We start from the raw sequence: 23,271 nt of genomic DNA, 5'->3' as shown, positions 1-23,271 counted from the left end.
ATATATATATATATATATCTTAGAGTGTATATAGATGGATGAATATTACATATATATATCTATATATATATATATATATATTATATAATATTATATTATCATCACTTCTAACTTAGTTGGAAGTGACAAAACGCGTCAGGCGGGGCAGAGTGAATTCATCCAGAGTGTGTCCAGGAAGAGATACGCTGTGTGAAACACGAGATACCGGCCTGAGCGATTCCGTTCCGGAACACAGCGAACTAGACAACCGCACTAGCGTCTGGAAAGACTAATAAACACCTTTTATCTGGTTTTATGCGAGTTTAACTTTTAAAATGTTCTATTGTATATTAAAGCGATTTTACACTATTAGAAGCGCATCTCTCCTAGTTAATCCAGAGTGGAATCTGGACGATTAATGGCAGATATGCTCCAAATCTATATAGAACGTCTGTAAGTACCCAACTATTGTTGCGGGCGGATCACAGAAGAATAAAAACGAGTCTTGCTGAATGAAAGAGCTTTTTATTCACGTGAATGTGTAGATAAAAATCAATTTCACACAGACCGGGTAGTGAAAAGCAAACTAACCTACTATACTATATTGGAAAATTATTCTTTTCCCTCCATCTCATTTTTCTCTTATATCCCTGAGCTTCTTGGAGAAGCGCTGTTTCACAGGTTTTGTATTTATTTGTATATTTCTACCGGTTGGAGAAGCGGTTACAAAACGGCAACGGAAAGTGAATTTCCAAAATACCTTATCTTTTCCTTTGAAAGCGACATCAAATTTGACTAATAATGCAGCTATCTTTTAAAATGTCCAATAGAATGGGGTGAGAATTATGTATGTCGCATCTTGCATTTGATATAGAACAAGCATTTAAGAAGGTTATGCAGCAGATATGGATACATCACTTATAAACTAGTTTAGGATTGTCGCAAAAGACACTGCTTTGATGGGGTGTGTCAGCCTATTCATATTTGTACAACAATGTGACCAAATGTGTCTCTTTTTCTGCCTTTATGGCTGGTAATTCACTTTTCTCTAAACATGCAAGAATCACATGTATTTGGAGTGCTGGAGAAATTTGAAAATTGTTTACAGTTTTACTAATCTCTCTTGCACCCAAAATTTGCTTTTAGACTATAGAATGAGTGGCATCACTGCTGAATATGTACAGTCATATGAAAAAGTTTGGGGACCCCTCTCAGCCTGCATAATAATTTACTCCACTTTCAACAAAAAAGATAACAGTGGTATGTCTTTCATTTAGAAACACAGATCAAAGGAGGCACTCCGAGCAACAAAAGAAGTTTTTTTGGGAATAAAGCATCAAATGTAAAAAGGTGCTGTTAACCCAAGGATACCACCAACAAGTAACCCACATGTCACATATAATGGGTTTGCATGCTTTAAAATAATATACAAAAAAGCGGTGGTATAAGGTAAATTTATTTTATATAGATAACAAAAGTACAACAGGTAAATCAATATCTTTACAAGACAATTTTACATAATATTACTAATGAGCATATACATACCACCAGTTTTGTAAGTTGAAAGTAAAAAGGAGAAACAAACCACCAAGGAACAGATACACTTTTCCAAGGAATGAGAATCCCCCAAATTCTCGGCACACTAGGACTTTGTCAAGGGGGATTCTGATTCTTTTTTGGTTTGAACTTACAAAACTGGGGCCATTGTTAAAGTCGAGGGTCAGATAAATTCAACCCAATATCAACAAATACTTCAGGATAATGTTCAAGCATCAGTCACAAAGTTGAAGTTACGCAGGGGTTGGATATTCCAACAAGGCAATGACCCTAAACACACTTGGAAATCTACAAAGGAATTTATGCAGAGGGAGAAGTACAATATTCTGGAATGGCCGTCATGGTCCCGCGAGTTGAATGTCACGGAAAATCGATGGAATGATTTGAGGCATGCTGTCCATGCTTGTCAGCCATCAAATTTAACTGAACGGGAGAGATTTTGTATGGTCAAAAATACCGCCATCCAGAATCCAGACGCTCATCAAAGGCTATAGGAGGTGTCTAGAGGCTGTTACATTTGCAAAAAGAGGCTTAACTAAGTATTGATGTAATATCTCTGTTTGTTGGGGTGCCCAAATTTATGCACCCGGCTAATTTTGTTATTATGCATATTGCATATTTTCTGTTAATCCAATAAACGTTGTCACTGCTGAAATACTACTGTTTCCATAAGGCACGTTATATATTAAAAGGAAGTTGCTAATTTGAAAGCTCAGCCAATGATAAACAAAACTCCAAAGAATTAAGGGGGATTCCCAAACTTTTTCATATAACTGTAGATGTATAAATATGAATGTTTTATAATCTTGAAGTTTAAATCTTCATTTTAACCTTCTTACGTCTTTCTTTTTTGTATAAGTTTTTATTTTGCATTTTCAATTAGACAACAAGAAGCCTAGACAGAAAGTAAGAAATACTGTACAGTAAACGGTTGTCTTATATCAATTTTGTATTTCCAAACTTGACCGAAGATGAATGTATTACAAGAGACAGTTTAGGTAGAGGTTTTATATTGGGGGCAGGCATCACCTATTGCTCTTTTGAGCTGGGCTGGTGATCAGGCAGGGCCCTGACCCACTGCTGTCTCTGGTAGGGTGAGCTATGGGCCCCATATAGCCAGAAATGTGTCTTGGCCAAGTATACTACTTTCTACAGGGGGAGGACCTCGTTGATGGACTTTTTCCATGAGCTCTTGGAAAGAGTTAAGTTGCCCCTGCTCCACTTTCTGAGTGAATGCTTCACTCCCAGAGAGGCCCAGAGGCCAGATTCAGGAAGCACCAGGAGATGGAGTCTCAAATTTGCCCATTAGGGGTGTGCATGGGGGCCAAGTGTTGGTTTTGGGTAGAGTTGTATAAGGTACATCCCAAAGATTCTCATGATGGTAACCATTGTGGCAGTGTATGGGGAAAACAGAGTGCTCGCCCCTATTGAGGGGATTCTCTAGTATTTCCAATAAGGTGGTGCACCCTACCTCAGCTGTCAGTACCACATTCAGCTTGTGCCACATTCTGCTGAATAAATGATTTAAAGGCATTGCAGAAGGTAGTGTTGTGTTTCCTCCCTATGAGAATCTATCTGCTGAAACCATCTCTGGGGTAGGTACACAGGGGTGTTAAGGAACTCGGGCAGGAAGATCATTTTGACTAGATTTGCTCTCCCCACTAGAGATACGGGAAGGTTTGCTGTTTTTCTAAAGCAGCTCTGGGAGAACTCTGTAAACTGTTCTAAATTAATAATTTCATTGATACATTTCTTATCTTTTTCCCTGCTGAGCAGAATCCCTTTGTTTCACTGAAAGCATCTGTTGGAATTGATGCAGTAGTTGCTAATATTCCATAGAGACTGCTGATTTTGGAAAAAATAAAAATGTTAAGCAATTGAAAAACAAATAAGCTGAAAAAAAGTGTTTGGAAGATGAACCACCCCTTAAAGGGGTGGTTCACCTTTCAGCTTACTTTTATTATGTTATAGAATGTTTCATTGTAAAAAAAACTTTTCAATTGGTCTTTGTTTTTTAATTTCTATAGTTTTTTAATTTGCCTTTGTCTTCTTAATCTTTCCAGATTTCAAATAGGGGGGGGGGGTTTTGGCAAATTCCAGAGGGGCTGCTGTAAGATGCCACAGACAGTCACTAATTATTGGGCCCGTGGGGGGGGGCTGTTTGGGCCTATTTTGAATCCCAGTTCAAGCCAAGGAATAGGAGTTCCAGCAGTTGCAGGTTTTTCACCACAAAGCAGAGCTTCAGCTGGAGTGGCAAATGTTGACTTTTCTCTTCCTCATTTTTAAAAACCTAATCATGCCCTCACTGGACATACCACTGGGCACTGTAAAACAAAAAAGATATCATATAGTAAAGGAATTTTTTTTCTCTTTAGGCTAATGCTAGACAGGGTTGAAAATCAGCCAGTTGAAACACGCAGGCTGAGTATTAGCCCATAGACTGGCATTAGCCTCCAGTCCTGACTCGTACTTTTTCAGATAACAGAGTCTATCTGTAATTTGGATTACCATACGTTGAGGCTACAATCATTCAAAAATTAAATGAGCCTAGTTTTTTTTTTCCTAGCAAAATTGATTCATGGTAGCTTATTTACCATCAAGTTTAAATTACTATTATATTATTACAGAGAAGCAGGAAATTATTAATAGTTGCCAGGACTATGGAACAATGGCATTCGTGTGTCTTGGTGCTTTCTAGATAATGGGGTTTAGGATAATGACTGCTTCAGAAATCTCTAGAAAACCTTCGAGATTTATCTACATTGTTGCCAAAATGAGTCGTGTGCTTTAACCTCACTGAGTTTTTTTATACTGTACATTTACTGTACATTGTATATATGTTCTTTGTTGCTGGAGCTTTTTTTTAATAAAAAAAAACACAACTGACTTATAACTGTAGGAAGAGCAATACCATGCCACAGCTATTTAGTAAGAGGGTAACAGTAGAGTTTCAGCAATGACAGTTGGAGGGTTCATGAAAAGGCTGCCCATGGAATTACAGTTCAGAATATCCAGTATGGCCGCCCATGGATGGAAAAACTGAGGTGGTTTGATACATTAGGCATATCAGGTCATCAAACAGTTTTTTGGGGATGGCAGTTTGCAGGGGAGACTGCGTGCATCAAGTTGATTAATATATGCTCTAATCTAATGGAAAAGGCAAATGTAGAAAAGGGAGAGGTCGGTGGCTACATGCAGTTAATTAGTATAATTCATTGTTGTGGGGCAACAAGTATGTTATGCCTCCCTAGGAAACAGTCACAGAGATTTATAGCTATCTAAGAATAGCAGCAGGTACCAAGAAGAAACACCCAAAATATGAATGCTAGGGGTCCACTGAACAGTTTGATGCCCATTGGGCTGAGGATTACCAAAGTATCTGGTGCTAAGAGACCCAAAAATGAAGTTTGTGTTTGTTTTTCACTTGAAAAATCAACACATTTACATTTTTTTGCAGGGCAAAACCCCATAAGGATACATTAACCCCCCAAAACCATATATTTTTTGGAAAAGTCACTTTCAGATGAATCAAGAGTCACAGTGCGTTCCCAAAATTGTTGCTTTTGTTGAAATACCTGGAAAAAGCTTTAAAGCTTCCACTTACTAGCATCTTATCTCTCACATAGCATAAGGTACCAAGAGAAAACATCCTAAATATGAATGCCTGGGGTCCACTCATAGTTTAATGCACGTTGTGCATAGGATTACCAAAGTGTCTGGCATTTAGAGACCCCAAAATGAAGTTAGCGCATACACATTTTCCCGGGAGTCACTTGAGCTACTGAATAACCATTACATTTACAGCGTTTTTTGCGGGGTAAAAAAAAACATATTGACCCCCCCCAAAACCAGCTGCAGTACGGCGCTGGAAGTCTGGGAAAATTGTGCAGAAGCAGGACACAGATTTTCCCGTCTCTACTTGTTTCCTAGGGGCTGGGGAAGAGCAGGGATAGAGTGAGCAGCTGCTCTTCATGCCTGTAAGACATTGCAACACTGACCCAATTATGAGCAAAGCTATAGATTTATGGCATAATCACTGTGGAATTCCTGCTCATAGTATTTGACCACAAGAAAGAAATTCTGATGTGTAAATAGTATTTCTTTTTTAATTGTATTTTATAAATTCACTTAAGCTGAACGGGACAATAAGGCTTATGTTTGCACTGGGTGTATTTCACACACAGGTGTCAAATGCTCTTTATGGAACTACAGGCTAAAGCCCCTCTTTTATATAAAAAAGGATTTTTGCTGCCAATAGATAATTTATTTGTAGGTGCTGGATGAACAGATGCAAACTTTAAATGTAACTTGTCCTTTTGGAGTATTGCTTGACAACTACATACTCAAATGGTGTAGAAAAAAATACACAAGGGCAAAAATAAGGTTGATGAGTGTTTACCATTGTAAGAGCCTTCAGGAGTCGCTATCTCAGTTAATGCTTTGATTTAATTCAAAATTCAGTTTGGGACTTGGCACTTAGGGATCTTAGCACTTTTTGCAGGATTTGTGTTCAACCAGACTGAATCCGAACCCTTAGGGGGTTATTTATCAAGGTCCGTATTTATCTCAATATTTTATGCTACAAGCTCCGATCAAATCCGCTCGGGTTTTTTACACTTATTTATTATTACATTTTCCCAAACATTTGCGGGAAATAAAAAATTTTCATCCAAATTTCATGTTTTTTCCTGAATTTTCACCCGAAAACTTTGTGGTATTGCACGAAACCCAGCGCGCACCAAAAAATCATTGGGACTTCTCCCACTGACTTATATGCAACCTCGACAGGTCTGAGGTGCCGGATTTTCTAATTCAGACTTTTAAATCCTCGGGGGAGAGTCCTGCAGTGGGTCGTGTACCCGCAAAAACCTGCGGTACTCTGCGGGTAGAAGTTCCAGGTGAGGGTATAGAAGCGATGATGCCACTTGCGGTTTACAATGACAGCACTTCCTGATTCTTGATGGTCAGCAGCACACGGGTCAGGGTTGCGGATAAGGTACTTGTGGGTCAGGTTGCTGGTACGGGTTCCAAAAAATGGACCCGTGCAGGACTCTACCTTGGGGTTTAATAAATTACGAAAAAGTCAGGTTTTATAAAAAAAAAAATCATAAAATTTTTTGTGATTTTTGAATTCGGAGTTTAGTAAATAATCCCCTTAAAGTCACATAACTTCCAATCTCTGGACAACCAGAAGGGAAATGTTGTTAAAAATTTATTTGCCATTCTGCTAATTCAAAAACAATGGGTTATGTTTTTAATTATATATACAGTATATCATTCTGGGGTGACCTTCTTCAGAAATGTTCCAAACAGCAAACTAACATCCCTGTGAAAGGTCACTAACGAGTAACTAAAATACTGGATTTCTATGATTTGAGAAAATAAAAAGGTGAGTTCCTCTTGTGGACAATACATAAATGAAAATAGATACAGATATATACTGTGTGTGTGTGTGTAGATATATATAGTCGTGCCAATAAAATTGTTTATTGCTTCGTAAGTCGTGTGAGTGCGGCAACTTTGCAACTTTGCAACTTTGAATTTCCTTTTGGAGGACAGCACCCAGGCAACTTTAACTGCGATTTTGTGAGTGCCGATACCTACATTTTGATATATATATATATATATATATATATATATATATATATATATATATATACAAAACATTGCATATATGTAGAGAGAGAGAGACTTTCAACATCTGAAACTTTTTATACTGTAAATTATTTATTATTAAAAAGCTCTGACCCATTTAAAAATATAGAATAGCTTAAAATCATAAACATAGTAGAGTAGAAATATATATTGTCCTATTGATTTACATTTTTGTTAAAAATAAGAGAGTTAGATGTTAAAACAGTCAGGAACATCCCAAGTTCACAAATAGAAGATTCTTGTGTACAATTCCATCCTACTTGAGTACAGATAGGTTCAGTAAAGTGCCAATATAACATCATGGTCAAAACGAGTGCATTGAATAGGACTTGCATACATTTGTCTACTGATTTAATCATGAAAATGGTTAAATCTTGAACAAGCAGGGAATCTGAAGCTACTCCATGTTTGGTCCTTGTGAGGCAGGTAGATTAGCAGTAAACCAGCAACCCCTCCCCATGTTGTGGTTAAGAGATAAACAGGGGAAATTCTGCAGGGGATGCTGCAAATCAAATTATTTACCTTGCAAGGACCAAATTGGAATCGCTTCAGTTTCACGGTTTAAGAAATAACAATAACCACATATTTTTCATGATTAAAGAAACAGTAACACCAAAAAATGATACAGAGAATGATACAGAGATCAGCTGTGTATCCTGTGCCTTTTCTTCTTCTTCTTTGAATGGCTGCCCCCATGGCTACACAGCAGCTTGTTATGTAAACTATAGTAGTGGGTCTAAAGCCTAAAGATCAGGAATAGTTTAAACAGCGGTTCCTTAAAATCAAAAAGCTTTATTCCAGGTTACATTTAAAAACAGTGGACAGGACTTCACAAGAGACATACTTTCTGTTCTATGACAGTGTGATCACCTGACGCGTTTCAGGTCTCATTCTGGCACTTCATCAGAGGTGATGTCAGCAGTTACTCTAGCCTTTTATGACTATGTCAATTAAAAGCATCAATTAAACATAAAAACACTGGGAAACGTGTTTTAAGGGTAAAAATCCAGTATACCTCTCTTTATCAATCACTCTATGTAGATCTCCTCCCCTTACCCCTAGTTTAACACTTTCAATGCCCTGAAACTTAATATGGTTGAAATCTCCATTATGTGCATACATGATATGTTTTCCTATTGCTGAAATGTTCTTATTGTTAGTTAGTTTGTTCTGTTCCAATTTTTCTTTATCAAAAGGTGTGAGATGCTCTCTGGCTCGTTCCTTGAGAGATCTGTAGGTTCTCCCCACATACTGTTTACCACAAGTACGTGTGGCTAAATATACAATCCCTCTAGAATTACAGTTAATATAACTTTTCTGTTATGTTACTTTTAAATGTGGTTTGTACTGATATATGTTTACACACCTTACATCTATTACTTCCACATTTATAACTCCCATTTTTCTTTAACCAGCCCGACCCTTCTTTTTTTATATATTTTTAGGGCAATATAGACTGGGAGAAGCATCGCTGGAAATTGTCCTTCCTCGTCTGAATACAAATTTTATGCTATCAAGCATTTTTTTATCCAATAGAGGATCCATCTTCAGCACATCAAGTCTCCTTTCGACTATTTTCCTAATCTTAATTGCCTGGTTGCTGTATTGTGTAATTAAAAAGTGTTTTCTCCATATTTTGTAATTTTTTCTCTCCAATTTTTTCTTTTTCCTTTTTTAGATTGTGAATTTACAAGTTCTTCTCTAGAAGTTGCAACTGCTGTTTCATAAGCCATCTTAATATGACAGTGTGACAATATTTAAGTTTATATTCAATGCATTGGTTTAAAATAAATATTGATTTTCTACAGTAAACATGGATCAATTTGTTATATGTCACAACAACCTATTGCTTTGTACTTCACAAAGACTTGCTCGAAGATGTTATTTTCTTTTATATGCTTAGCTCGAGCCATTCCACAACAAGGCTTTATTCAAATATTCCGGGTTGTGGTTGTAAACATATTACCCAAGTAATTGTGCTATCCACTCATATTATAGTTACATTCTTTAGAAAACCATGTATTAGCGACAGATATAAACACAGCAGGTGTGCCAAACACATGCCACTAGCTTGCTGCAGACTGTAACACCCTCCCTTGCTGCAGACTGTAACACCCTCCCTTGCTGCAGACTGTAACACCCTCCCTTGCTGCAGACTGTAACACCCTCCCTTGCCTTGCTGCAGACTGTAACACCCTCCCTTGCTGCAGACTGTAACACCCTCCCTTGCTGCAGACTGTAACACCCTCCCTTGCTGCAGACTGTAACACCCTCCCTTGCTGCAGACTGTAACACCCTCCCTTGCTGCAGACTGTAACACCCTCCCTTGCTGCAGACTGTAACACCCTCCCTTGCTGCAGACTGTAACACCCTCACAGAGACACACGCTGCAATTCAGGCAGATTAGATGCCCGGCGACAAATCTCCTTTTCTTCGAGGCGACTAATCTCCCCGAACTGCCTCCCCACTGGCTAGAATGAACATTGGCGGCAGGGTGGCACTGGGAGCGCTTTGTTTTCCAAATTCGCCAGTAGTTGCTTCATGGAGACACTTTAGACGACTTCGGAAAACGAAGTGCCAACCCGCGGGCAATTTCGGGGAGATTAGTCGCCCCGAAGAAGAGGAGATTTGTGGCTGGGCGACTAATCTCCCCAGATCTGATTGTGTGTCTCTGCCCTAAAAGTCATTTTTGTTTTTGAGGGCATGATGCTTAACTCATTAAATGCCAGGGAATGTAAAATATATATATGGAACTGGTATAAAATTACCAATGGGCCAGCACTGTAGATTTAACCCAATCCATGGCTCTTCAAGGATCAAAACATGAGGCCCCCCCCCCCAAAAAAGGCAGCGTAAGAGTGGCAGTTTGCAAAAATTAGCGGTTATTTTATTTGGCACACCTTTTATTTAAAAACCCTGTTATGTACTGTCAATATGCGGCATAGCAAATTCAAAGGAGTAGTTGTGGAGTTAAAACCTTTTCATTGCATGTACCTATAATTAGGATACAATACTGAAGTTAAGAATTCAAATGGGCAGCACTCTGATTAAAAGAAAAGCCTTTATTTTTCACATGCAGGGCAACAACGACAGAGCAATGTTTTGAGCCCACCTGGCTCTTTGTCAAGCTTGCGGCAATTAGCCACACCTTCATATTGACTTATAGCTTGCCCATGGCACCTCGACCTCTTAGAACGACCCTGTTGACACATCATGGATTATGCTTCTACCATTTCACAGTACTATTTTCACAGTAAGGAGCATATTTGTAAGGGTCTTATTTTCTAATTTTTTAATGGTCAAAACTCTCAAGTTTCACTAGGGAGTTATTCAAATTCGATTTGAGTTTTTAAAAAAAATTCAAATTGATTTTCGAGATTTATCTTACTCTGGCCCTTTAAGAAGTCAAATTTGACTATTTGCCACCTAAAACCTGCCAAATTGGTGTTTGTTAATGCGAGAGTTCTTGGAGTTGTTTGCAGCCTTCCTGACATTGCAGTTTATTTTGAAGAGAAAAAAAACTCAAATCGAGTTTTTAAATTCGAATCTAATTAGATTGAGTTTTTGGGTCTATTCGATTCAACCGAGTTTTAAACATTTGATTTTATTAATAAATTTCGATTGGTCGAATTTCAAAAAAAACTTGAATCTAATTTTAATAATTCCCTAGTCGAATTTGACAGTTTTGGCCATAAAGAAACTCGAAAATTTGAATTTTCACTTCGAACCTTGATAAATCTGCCTAAAAATAACATAAAATAATCTGCCTACTAGATAAACTTCTTTTGCAATTACCTGCGTACAATATAAAGATGAATGAATAACAAGTACTGTATATCCCACTGTAAAATAAGACAGGTAAAATAAGTGTAAAATACTATTTTAAGTCATTTTATTTCAAATACCGATTAAAAATATAATAAAAAAGGGAATCCTGATGTATTCCCTGCAGTCTAAATCATATCAAAGTTTTCAACACTTCTTGACTGTCAAGAAAAATTGCCAAATAACAAAAGTATATTGATGAATTGGCACAGTTATCAAAGATTTTTATAATTTTTTTAAGATTTTTTTTACATGAGCCAATTCGTTGCTTTGAGCAATTGAATTCTGTTCTTTTCAGGTATTCGAATTCAGTGGCAGCACAGACTTAATAAAAAGTATTTTTCAAAAATCTGCTGCCAACTGTTTTAAATCCTTGAGAATAACTTTAGTTAAAATGAGGTTGTACATAGTAATGCACCTGCTAGGATCCAGTGAATTGCTCACTATTTGTAAATCTAATGGTGGGTACACAGCAAGATCCTCTCTGCTCTATAAGCAGTCAGTTTATTGACAAGCAGTAGGTGAAATTGCACAGATTATCTGGTAACTATTCCACTGGACGGGTAGAGCAGATATGCACTGAAGTTGGAGAGAGTCTTTGGATAACTGGTCTAACAGCAAGATTTATAGTAGTTCAGCTCAAGTTCATATTGAGCATAATATGTAAACATAGAAAAAGATGGCTGCTTTCCCTGATTAGGCCAATCACATAGAAAGGGGCCTGCACACACACACGAACCACTCTAGGATTGACAGTTTATCATATTACAGGTATGAGATCTGTTATCTAGAAAGCTCCGAATTACAGAAAGGTCGTCTCCCATTTCATACAAATAATCCATATTTAAAAAAACAATTTCCTTTTTTTCTATAATAATAAAAGAGTGCCCTGTATTTGATCTAATCTCAGTTATTAATTATTATTGAAGGCAAAACAATCATATTAGGGTTATTTAATGTTTGCATGATTTTCTAGTAGACATACAGTAGGGGCAGATTCCCTAACCGGCGACAATTTGCTTCGCAGCCATCGCCGCACTTTGCCAGGCTTAAATTTGCTAGGTACAGCAAGAAATTAAATTTGCTAGGACAACGCCAATTCCCTAAAGTGCGAAGTTGCGTCCAGGGTGCTGAACGCTGGCGAATTTTCTCTAGCATTATTTCAGCAATCAAAGCGAAGATGCGCTAGCGTTGCCTAATTTGCATCTGGTGGGAAATGATAAAGTCACATAGCCGTAAATGTTGCAGGAAATACATTAAATTACACAAGTCCAGGGAAGCTTAATAAATAAAATAGAGTTGTTATAATGCCCTATACATGAGTCCAGTGTATAGTTTATGTTCCTTATGTTAGAAAATGGAGGGGGGAACCCAATTATCCAAAAAAAATTACGGACCTTTGCAGGCTATCAAAGGTCTGGAAAAGACGCCAGCATTTTATGGGACTTAGAAAAATTTTGCACTAATAATTGAGGAAGTCCTATGCACTACATTGCACTTCGCCTGGTCTGAGGTGGCGAAGGCAAGTCTGGCGCAAGAGGTAACGTTCAGTAAAATCCGCATCTTACTGACTTTGCAGAGTTATGTCCCTTCACCATAGCGAAAATTCGCCTGGCGTAGAGTGCAAAGCAACGCTACCGTCTATCTCCTTCACTAGCGAAACGACACCTGCGCCTGTTAGGGAATCGGTTAAGTTCCGAAATGACGTCACAATACCAAATTTTCACTAGTGTTAGTCACTTGACCCTTTAGGGAATCTGCCCCAAGGTATGAAGATCCAAATTAAGGAAAGATCCCTTATCTGGAAAATCAAAGGTCCAGAGTATTCTGGATAACAGGTCCCATTCCTGTAATATACTGACCGATGCTCTGTGTGACATCAATAGATGCTAGTCACCCTTGATCATGTATCAATATTGTAATGGACTGCACATGAGGAACATGTCATCTAGTTACAACCACTATGAGAGATGTTTTTGCCCTCAGAGAAAACTCTTGCAGGTCATTTTTCATTAAATTGACTGTATGGGGCTTTATAGTCTGTGTATACAAAACATAATTTCTTAGCATATACAGTGGAACCTCAATTTTACATCCCCTGATTTTAAGTTTACATTGTTGTTTTGTGGTTCCACCTATATATTTTCCTGGATTTTACACCATTTATTTCTGGTCCCCTGAAAAATGTAAACTGGGGGTTCTGCTGTACATACATTCATACATACGAACGCTGCCATAGTGTTTGCTCTGCTTGAGGTAAACTTACATATTCTCTGTAAACAATAAGCTTGCCAACCATTTCACTTTCACTGTGCAATATTACAGACATCTGCAAACTTTGTTTGATTTGAGAAAGCTAATTATGTGCACACGTTAAAAATAAAAACGGAGGGTATTGTATGTTCAATTGTGCTTTATAAGCAATGCTCATAGGTCTACTATCCATTTCAGGAACAAAATAAATCAAATAATTTATAATAATAATAAACAGGTCACTTTTCCCTTCAAGGGAAAGATAGATTTGCACAATGTTCATATTTAATGACAAACAGCCACAGAATGCTGGGGGAAAGTTCTTGGAATGTGAAAGTCCATCAGCTCTTAACGATGGCCTCCATATTTGGCTGCCCAATCTGTTCTTCCATGGACTGGCTGCAGTTGTTGAGGACGGTTTAATATGGAGCGATTTCCAGCAGCTGGCTTGAAAGGTGGAGCTGGCATCTGAGAGTGTACAGCTTTTGGTTTCCAAGCATAAATAAAATAGATATATATATTATTAACAAAGATGATCATTGGTAAACTGAAGAAAGCCCAATTAAACTGTAAGCATAGGAAATATTTCATTTTAAAGGAGAAGGAAAGCTACAGAGTCCTTTTTATTGCCAATAGATTAACCACAATAGTGCAAGCTAGAATGTTATATTTATTCTGCAGAATGCTTTACCATACCTGAGTAAACAGCTCTAGAAGCTCTCTCTGTTTGTTTAGGATAGCAGCTGCCATATCAGTTTTATGTGACAACCTGAGTCTCTCCCTGCTCACTCATAGCTCTGGGCTCAGATTACAGCAGGGAGGGGGAGAGAGGAGCAAACTGAGCATGCTCAAGCCCATACCCAGGAGGTTTAAGCTGAAAACCGGAAGTCTTATACAGAACCCCATGTATACACAATAGAAGGAAAGAAATGTGGTGTTTCTTTTGACAGAGGACTCAGAGCAGCATTCATTTGAGGGTTTACTGTTGTATTTATATAGACCTTTCTGACAAAGCTTACTTACTTAAAACCTTTCCTTCTCCTTTAAAGAATTATGGAGAATGCAATATATTATTACGTTTCGGCTAATCTAGGGCAAAGCAATCACACCACACTAAGGGCTCTTACACACGGCCGTTCCGACCTGCGCTCCCCTGCGTTCCGTTTTTTGGCGTTCAGCCGCAGGGGAGCGCAGGAATAGACGCAAGTCATTATTTGAAATGGGGCTGTACTCACTCAGGCGCATGTAGGCGACGAACGCAGGTTCAGACGCAACATGCTGCATTTTTCCTGCGTTCGGCGCCTACACGCGCCTGAGTGAGTACAGCCCCATTTCAAATCATTACTTGCGTCTATTCCTGCGCTCCCCTGCGGCTGAACGCCAACAAACGGAACGCAGGGGAGCGCAGGTCGGAACGGCCGTGTGTAAGAGCCCTAATACAGTAAGATCAGGTAATACATTAAAAAGGACATATTCAAAGTCTCATTTACAGAATATTCCCAAAACAGATATAGATGGATTGACAGAGAAACACTGTGCCATTGGAAAAATGTCAGTGTAGCTGCTTCTACTATGAGCATATAAGAAAATCAGATAATCAGTCCTCTTATCTACAGATCTGGCAATAGTGGTATCCAACCTCATTAATGACAAATACAACTTAACGTAAATATACTGCTGAACTTAAATGGAATAGGTACACACATCTCTGGATTCAACAACCCATCTATGCTCTATTTAACAATTAAATTTGTGAAATAAACCCTTTATATGGATTTATGGACTAGTTTCATTGAACCTCCCCCCCAAAGTTCTGCTTCAGCTGTGTGATATCGACATGCTGGTACAGCCTGTTTCTGGATCCCCCGTACCATTTACATTAGACATTTATATAGGCTTTGACTCAGTAATTCCAAATCTCTTAATTCCTTATCTTTGATCCATTCTGTTGTGGTTTAGCAGGAGAACTTTGGATCCTTGTTTTCAGAGCAGGGCCATTGCCATGTGCAACCTGTCTGGCCCAGAGCCGGCTGAGCACAGGAGCACAAAAGATGAAGACTATCCCCGATAGTTGGGGAGAGAGGGGACTGGACATGGGGTAGACAACAAGGGGCACATTTACTTAGGGTCGAATATCGAGGGTTAATTAAATCCTTCGACTTCGAATATCGAAGTTGAAGGATTTAGCACTATTCGTTCGATCGAACGATTTGAAGGATTTAATCCATCGATCGAACGATTTTCCTTCGATCACAAATTGGCTAGAAAACCTATGGGGACCTTCCCCATAGGCTAACATTGAGGTTCGGTAGGTTTTAGGTGGCAAAGTAGGTGGTCGAAGTTTTTTTAAAGAGACAGTACTTCGACTATCGAATGGTCGAATAGTCGAACGATTTTTAGTTCGAATCAAAGTCGTAGTCGAAGGTCGAAGTAGCCAATTCGTTGGTCGAAGTAGCCAAAAAATACTTCGAAATTCAAAGTAATTTTTATTCTAATCCTATACTCGAGCTAATGTGCTCCCATTTGTTCAGTCCAATTAATGTAGAACACCCACCACAAACTATCATTTTCTAGACACAGCATTCTGATTGGTTAATGAATTATTTGGCTAGCTAAAATTTTGTTAGTAGTACCTGGAAAATTCTGAATGAACCTTTGCTCTCCTAACTTTAGCGCTTGAGAAATAAGGCAACTGCATTACATCTGCATGGAGTTACTCCTAAGAACCATTTTTGGTGCAGCTTCTTGGCCTCCTGTTTTTTCAGGTATACTCTGATATATAATGACTGACTTAATGACAGCCACTGCTCTATGCTCACTGCCATGTTTTGCAGGTACAAGGTTCATTGTTAAAAAGCTGATTTTTCCACAATCTGACAAATTACTGAACCTTTGAGTAGTCTGGCCAAAGCATTTTAATTTAGTTTTCACCCACAATCTGGTGATTTGTAGAAAGCCTTTCTTCAGCAGACACCAGTGATAATAAGCTCTGACCTCCTTCCCCTTTTTGGACCAGTTGCAACATTCATTCTCAAGCTTTAGAAAACTCAATAAATATCCAAGAATGAAAAAAGTCTGACATTTCTCACGTCTGTGGTTTAGGGAGAATCTTCATTCTTTGATGAATATCCCCAGGCACTGCAAGGCTGCAATTTGTATAATGTAGGAGTAATGCATATTTGGTTGTGTCCACCTCAATGCACTTTCCAGTTGCCAGGATCACTAACCAGCTAGAAGGTTAGGTTGGGGGCTGGGGGAAGATGAAACCTGATTTTACAGATTAACACCAGCTACAACAGCCATACTATAATAATTTTAAGGTCAATTTTTGCTTTAAGACATTTCATTGCCAGTACTTGAGTAGTACCACCAATACAAATGACCAAATCATATAAAGAAAAAGATTTTATACTATTGTCTTAACTAAACCATTGTCAAAGAAGTAGCTCCTACTCTTTTAAATGTTTAGCCTTAAATACACATACTTGTTGCTGCTCCAATTGGTGCCAGCTGTATTCTCTGCTCTGCTGATCCAAGCTCCTTCTTGTTAAATGAAGGTATGTATCCTCCAGGTGAGTTGTAGAAAGGGCCTACAAAACCTCCTAAAATGCCTGTAGGCAAGACAAAGAATAAAATAAGCTTTTATTCACTCTGTGCACATCAGCTCAGATATCAAGAACACAAATTGTGACATTGACAAATATTTTCTTGGACACTGCACCTATACTGCTAATATTGCGGCATACTGTTCCTTTGCTGCCCAAAGAGTCAATATCTATGGGTGCCTTGACCATTGTTCAAAGTGCAGTGCCTACAAGGTCTGTGTCGTTTAATGCTAATAGAGGAGATGGGCTAAGGATTACACTACCGATTTATAATTCATTAAACATCAATTACAACAGAATAAAGAAATCACATTCAATTGCATCTGACATTTACCTCCATTAGCTCTGTTGTAAACAAGGCCTCTTCCTATTTTGTAGTTAGGGCACTGTTCCATGGGGCATGCTTTCCGTCTTTATTTGCAGAAATGAGCCCTGCATTTTTGGGTATAAAAACAATTAATATGGGTAATTTCACTTAAAATATTGCAGATATAAAACAAAGGTGTAAGTCATAAATGCAGATCCCAGACCAGGCCCTCCCTTTTATCTGATCCAATTAAACTTTGGCAGCTTGGGTGGATTGGACCAAAGTATGGGGTGGGGTGGGGGGTAGGAAAGCAAAATGAAACCACTGCCTGTGCCTTACATTTGATTCAAAAATTTATCACTTATCTTACACTGTTCCCTCATCTCCAAAGCACACGCAACAGATGTATATCAGTTTATACATGTTTGTGTTAGCTACCATTTTCGTTACTTTGAGTTCCATGGAAGTCTAGGAATAGTCAGTGTCTTGACAGCGGATTTATTTCTATTGCAAAAAGGAAAAGTTGTGGGAGCACTCCATGGCTTAATAAAAAATGTGCTAAAATACAATGGAAGTGCTACTGATCTGGCCAAATGAACTACAGAAATAGAGAAAGCTAATGGCGATGGAGGACTAAGCCCTATGATGAAAACCAATGCCCAGGTCGGGAGACCTTTTATTTCAGGTAATGCTCTTATGCCGGGAGGCTTTAGCATTTGAAATTATGACCAGAGGTAAATAGTTAGCAGTGGCGTCACTAGAGGATGGGCAGGCCCTGGTGCGTGACACGCAGCCGGGCCCCGCCCCCTCCGTATGGCCGCATTTTCAGTGGTGCATGGGGCTGCCGGGGGGGGCCTGAAGGGGTGTGGGCCCTGGCCCACTCGCACCCCCTGCTCCCCGGTAGTTCCGCCACTGATAGTTAGGGACCGCCATATGGGTTTTACCTTGACGTGGTATGGTGGCTTATCAATCTTATGATCATAATTTTGTAACTAAAAAACCCCTGTCTTTGTAAATACATGCATCTGTATAGATTACTTATATGACAGGGGACCAGGGAATGTGCATTGATCAATTTATCTTCTTTTTCTCTATGTCTGTGATTTATTTCTATCGGCAAGATTTTACTTTTAAAGCTTTTTTAAAAACAATCCTGTTTCTGTCCTTTTTACCCTAAGTGCATTTGCGTCTCAATTTTGAAAGCACTGAAGGGTTCCTCCTATTCAGAATTGGAGACAGATCGCCACTTGGTGGGGCTGCCTGTATTGTGGGGCGGCAATTGATTTTATTATTCTTCTCTTTTCTTTCTATTAATTTCTGGTTTTATCGTTAGACAGCTCTATGAGTTAGTTTAAAATAATTTTATGACCACAGTCCAGTATACTCTGACTGCCTTGCCTTTGTGGTGTCCCTGAGATAGCAAAAAATGAGATAGGGTTCTTGGGACAGCGCCACCATCTAATTTTTCCCTTTCTATCTAATTACTAATGAAATCAAGCGCTCTTTTAATTATTACTCTGGTTTAACCGATTTTTTACTACCATATTAGTTGTTGCATTATTAATTAATTGTTTGGGTATTAGATATAATGAATTGAAGCACTGGGCAATTTATATTTATTAGAAATATTTTTAATGAATTCACCGGCAATTCAGGCACAATGCACTTTCAAGTCAATGAAATACGACTTAGCACTTTTTAGTAAATCAGTACAGGCAATCAAGACAAATCACAACGAAACGATCATCACGGAATCAATTTTTATTGTTCACACCTTTTTACACAATTTTTGGCAAATACAGCAATTAGTTGCCTAACGTAAGTGGCAAGTTGAGGTTGGGTGGTTATAATAAATCTTGTTGTGAATTATCATAAGGAAATAATTGACAATTGATTAGGGAAACATACGGGGTATTCTTTTTCTTTTATCTTACAGAAAAGTTACCTGATGTGATTTTCTAATTGACCACAAAATACCCATCTTTCAAATTGTTTACCAGGTAAATATCGGCATTGCCGGGAGATAGTGCTGCTTAGCAGCAGTTGTTTGACTTGTTTCTGTTCTCCTTGTGCCAGCAAGTGAAGAACCTTTGTTTTCATCACCAATGCAAATGGAATCTGACAAACTTAAAGACAGAAGCATTTAAAAAAGAATGTTTGTAAGTGGATTGCTTTGATTGTAAAGCCCATGGCAAATAACTTTCAATTGCTCTGTGATCAAAATACCGTACAACAGCATATATGTTCCCTATCAGGTGGGGGAGAAAACGACAACACTAAGGGACAGATTTATCAAGGGTCAAATTGAAAATTCAAATTCAAAATTTGAATTTCAAGTTTTTTTTATTGTCAAAACTGTCAAATTCGACTAGGGAGTTATTCAAATTTGATTCGAGTTTTTTTAAAAAGTTCGAATTTGATTTTCAATATTTATCATACTCTGGCCCTTTAAGAACTGGAATTAGACTATTCGCCACCTAAAACCTCTCGAATTGCTGTTTAAGTCAATGGGAGACATCCAGGGATCAATTTGGAGTTGCAGCCTTCCTGCCACTTGAATGGATTTTTTTTTTTTTTTAAATCAAATAAAATTGGATTTGAGTTTTCGGGTCAATATAATTCATCACTCACATGAATTCAAGATTCAACCCTTGATAAGTGTGCCTCTAAAACTCTGGAGGATAAACATTGGGCAAATTTGCACCGGGCAGTCACCAATGGGAGCAAATCATGAAAGCAATCACTGATTGGTTGCTATGTGTTACTGCTCAGGTGCCAATTTGTCCAATTTTTATAAATAGGCTACACTGTGGTGCCACAGAAGATGTGTAAAGCTTTCTATGTTGTAAAACTGTGCCTCTATAGCACTACATATCCCAGTAAACAAAGTCATGTATTTAGTATATTTAGATGTGTTATTATCTATATTTACATACAAATTACAGTGGTCTTACTGTATGGGATATCAGCAAGCACAAAAGCATTGTCTCACTTATTTACAGCAATGATTAACTAAGCAAATAAAGACTGTAAAACATGCCATAATGTAAGAAAAAATATTTCTGCTGTACCATTTTATTACAAAATGTGAGTCACTACAATATGAAAGAAAAAATAAACACTTAGGAAAATATAAGTGGTGCACCGGCAAGCATTTCCTTATAACAAACTGTAACCCTCACCCACATAACAAATCCTCAGGTTTATTTTCTTTTGCTAGTGCCATTGTGGGTTTCTTTGAATATGACATTCCAAAGTCTGTATCAATTTCATGTTCTACTTAACAACAGACTGACCCCAGCGTTGTTGCCCATGTTTAATGCTCACAGCACTGCTCTGGGGTCCATTGACTACAGGTTTCTGGATTACATGAAACAAGAATATATTATTACTTGCGTCACTGTATCATGTAATATATGCACTGCACAACATTCTTTAGATGGAAACATATACATTGGAAAAAGAAGTAGTAGGAAAACATGTAGCTAACTACTTTGTGTCTCTGATTATTGCCATAGATTTTCCCCATGTACACTTATTTCTCATTATTCCTGCCATTATTCATTTAATTTTTGGGGAATAGTTAATGTTCCAGTTCTAAACTATACTGGGGCACTCAACTCTATTACATTATTATTTTTTCTGCCTTGCATGGTATGTTGAGGTTACCTTTACCTGGAAGGTAATTCCCCATGACTACTAAGGTCAGACTTTGCCTTGCAGTGGCCTTCCTAAAGTGGCACTTTTCTAAATTCTATGTTATTTTTGTATTATTTATTTGTTTTATAAACAACAAACTTTGACAAAACAATAAACATTTCTGTTACGTGTGCATATGTGTCACTGGATTTATTTTACATTGCATCAGATTCTTTACACCTTACTTACAGGTTGGGTTAATACCCCCATTGTTAGTTTGTACAAGGACATCCTTATTCCCGCATCATGTCACTATTAGGTTGAGTACCAGGGCCCGACTCCCACCATGGGCTCCATGCGGGAAATTTACTAAAGGGCGAAGTGGCTAACGCCAATTTACTAACGGTAGCTGACGTAAATTTGCTGGCGTAATTTCACCAAGAAGATAGACTCTGACGCAACTTCGCACTCTAACGCCAGGCGAATTTTCGGTCTGGCCAAAGAGCATTACTATGCAAATTCACGAAGTTTTTTGATTTTACTGACCGTTACGTCTATCGCCAGACTTGCCTTCGCCACCTCAGACCAGGTGAAGTGCAATAGAGTAGATAGGAGTTCCTCAAAACAAAGTTGAAAATGCTGGAGTTTTTTCCTATTTAAAGGTGATAGACTGAAAAAGATTGTACATTTATTTTGGGGTACCCTCCTTTCCCCTACATTTGCTAACATACGGCACATAAACTATACTGTGGGCACATGTGTAGGGCATTATAACAACTTTATATAATTTTATTAAGGTTCCCTGGCCTTGTGTAGTGTAATGTATTTGCTTCCGCATATACGGCCATTGTACTTTAACTGCACGCAGTATGCTAATTACCAACGCTAGTGTAACTTCGAACTGCTGAGCATAATTTTGCTGGCGTAATTTCGCCGGCATTCTGTACCCTGTGCGCAACTTCTGATCTTCCTGAATTAGCGTTGTCCAGGCAAATTTACGCTTGTCTAAGTGTTGCGATGTGCGCAAAGCCAGCACTGGCAAATTTTAAGTTAGTTAATTTGCCCCCATATCTTTTCAGATTTATGAGCCGTGTCTCTAGCTTCATGTGTAAGTTTTAATTAATTGTATTGCTGCATTGCCTAAGTTTTCCAGGAGTTTATCGTGGGGGTAATACAATAATGCCCTAAACCTCCCTCTTGCGTGGGCATTAGGTACCAGTTGGTCAACTACCCCCAATAAGCACACCATCGGGGATATCACCTCTGGAAAATCAAGTGTGTTTCTAGGGCTGCCATTATCTGAAACCAGTATGTATTGATTATTGGACAGGCCCAAATCATGTGTATGACATTAGCCGCTGGATTTCTGCACCTGGGGCATATATCATCATCTCTCTTACTCATAAGCTTTACTGGGGTTGTATAGAGTTGATGGAAAACTTTATATTGGATCAGCCTATCTTTCCCTGGTATTATACTAGCATACATTGTTTCCGTGGCTTCATCCCAGTCCTCCTGGGTCAGCTCCGGTATTTGTGACTGCCACCAGTTTTGTAGGCCGTTCTATTTCTAAGTCTTCCATTGCCAGAGTGGTCAAGGTTGGGGAGAGTGTACCAAATTGCGCCTTGAACACATGCCGGATTTGGAAGTATCTGAATAGGGGTGAGTACCCAGAGGCACCTTTGGCTTTGAGCTCTGGGTATGATATAAAAGTATTATTTAGTAGTAGGTCGTCCAGGTATTTAATGCCTCTCTGTGGCCAATAGAGATAATCTTACAATTTGCAGTAGTGTGGGAGGTTAGTATTTCTCCACAGTGGCAGAGAGGACCTAAGGCAAACTGGTTCTTTTTTAAGGATTTTCAGCCCTTGGCACCAAGCTCTGTCGGGGTGTGGCAATGGTAGATGGTATTTTCCTGCATCAAAAAGCTTACGATAGGACAGATTTTTTAATCCTTCCAGCGACCCCACTAATGTTGGCTTGCAATGCCATATTGGGGTTATATGGGTCAGGATTGTACCACCAGTGTAAATATTTATATTTGGGATGCTGCATAGTATAGTTGGAAGTTAGGTAGTGCCAGGCCACCATCCTCTTTGTTAGCTGTGAGCTTCACCCCAGGCAATTCTCTGCACTTTTCGATTCCATATGAAGGGAAGAATCAGACTATTGATTTTTTTGAAAATTGACTTAGGGATGTGGGTTGGGGCATTATGTAAATGCTAAAGCAATTTGGAGAGATATACCATTTTGCTGAGGTTGATTCTCCCCCAAAATGTCAGATTCCAGTTTTGGTATTATGTGATTAAGGTTGTTTTGTACGAACCGGGAGAGGTCTGCATGTATATTGAGTCCAAGATACTTAAACTCTTGCACCTATGAGAGTTGAGCATTTGGGGGGTGGGGTGGTGGGGACCTTATTATCTATGGGGAATAATATGGATTTGCTCCA

The 23,271-nt window shown here is 38.6% G+C and overlaps 1 protein-coding gene across 1 annotated transcript; it reads right to left on the bottom strand.

Annotated features, from left to right (window-relative positions):
* Positions 1-13,475: 13,475 nt before the first annotated feature.
* LOC121395135 (serine/threonine-protein kinase MAK-like) lies at positions 13,476-17,486 on the bottom strand. The gene is made up of 3 exons (XM_041567739.1): positions 17,209-17,486; positions 16,755-16,880; positions 13,476-13,751 (listed from the first exon to the last, which is right to left on the bottom strand). Exons 1-3 carry the CDS (start codon positions 17,267-17,269, stop codon positions 13,618-13,620), a joined length of 321 nt encoding a protein of 106 aa, XP_041423673.1. The 5' UTR covers positions 17,270-17,486; the 3' UTR covers positions 13,476-13,617.
* Positions 17,487-23,271: the final 5,785 nt, after the last annotated feature.

This window comes from Xenopus laevis, chromosome 6S, assembly GCF_017654675.1.
Source record: "Xenopus laevis strain J_2021 chromosome 6S, Xenopus_laevis_v10.1, whole genome shotgun sequence".
NCBI classification, from domain to species: domain Eukaryota; kingdom Metazoa; phylum Chordata; class Amphibia; order Anura; family Pipidae; genus Xenopus; species Xenopus laevis.
This window is presented reverse-complemented; position numbering and strand designations above follow the sequence as displayed.

Bases quoted from the DNA above. Each gene is read 5' to 3' on its own strand.
- LOC121395135 (XM_041567739.1), bottom strand. From the start codon at position 17,269: ATGGAACAGTGCCCTAACTACAAAATAGGAAGAGGCCTTGTTTACAAC. The intron at 16,881-17,208 runs GTAAATGTCAGA...TCTTGCCTACAG, and splicing joins TTACAACAGAGCTAATGGAG to GCATTTTAGGAGGTTTTGTA. The intron at 13,752-16,754 runs GTATGTGTATTT...GGAAACCAAAAG, and splicing joins ACCAATTGGAGCAGCAACAA to CTGTACACTCTCAGATGCCA.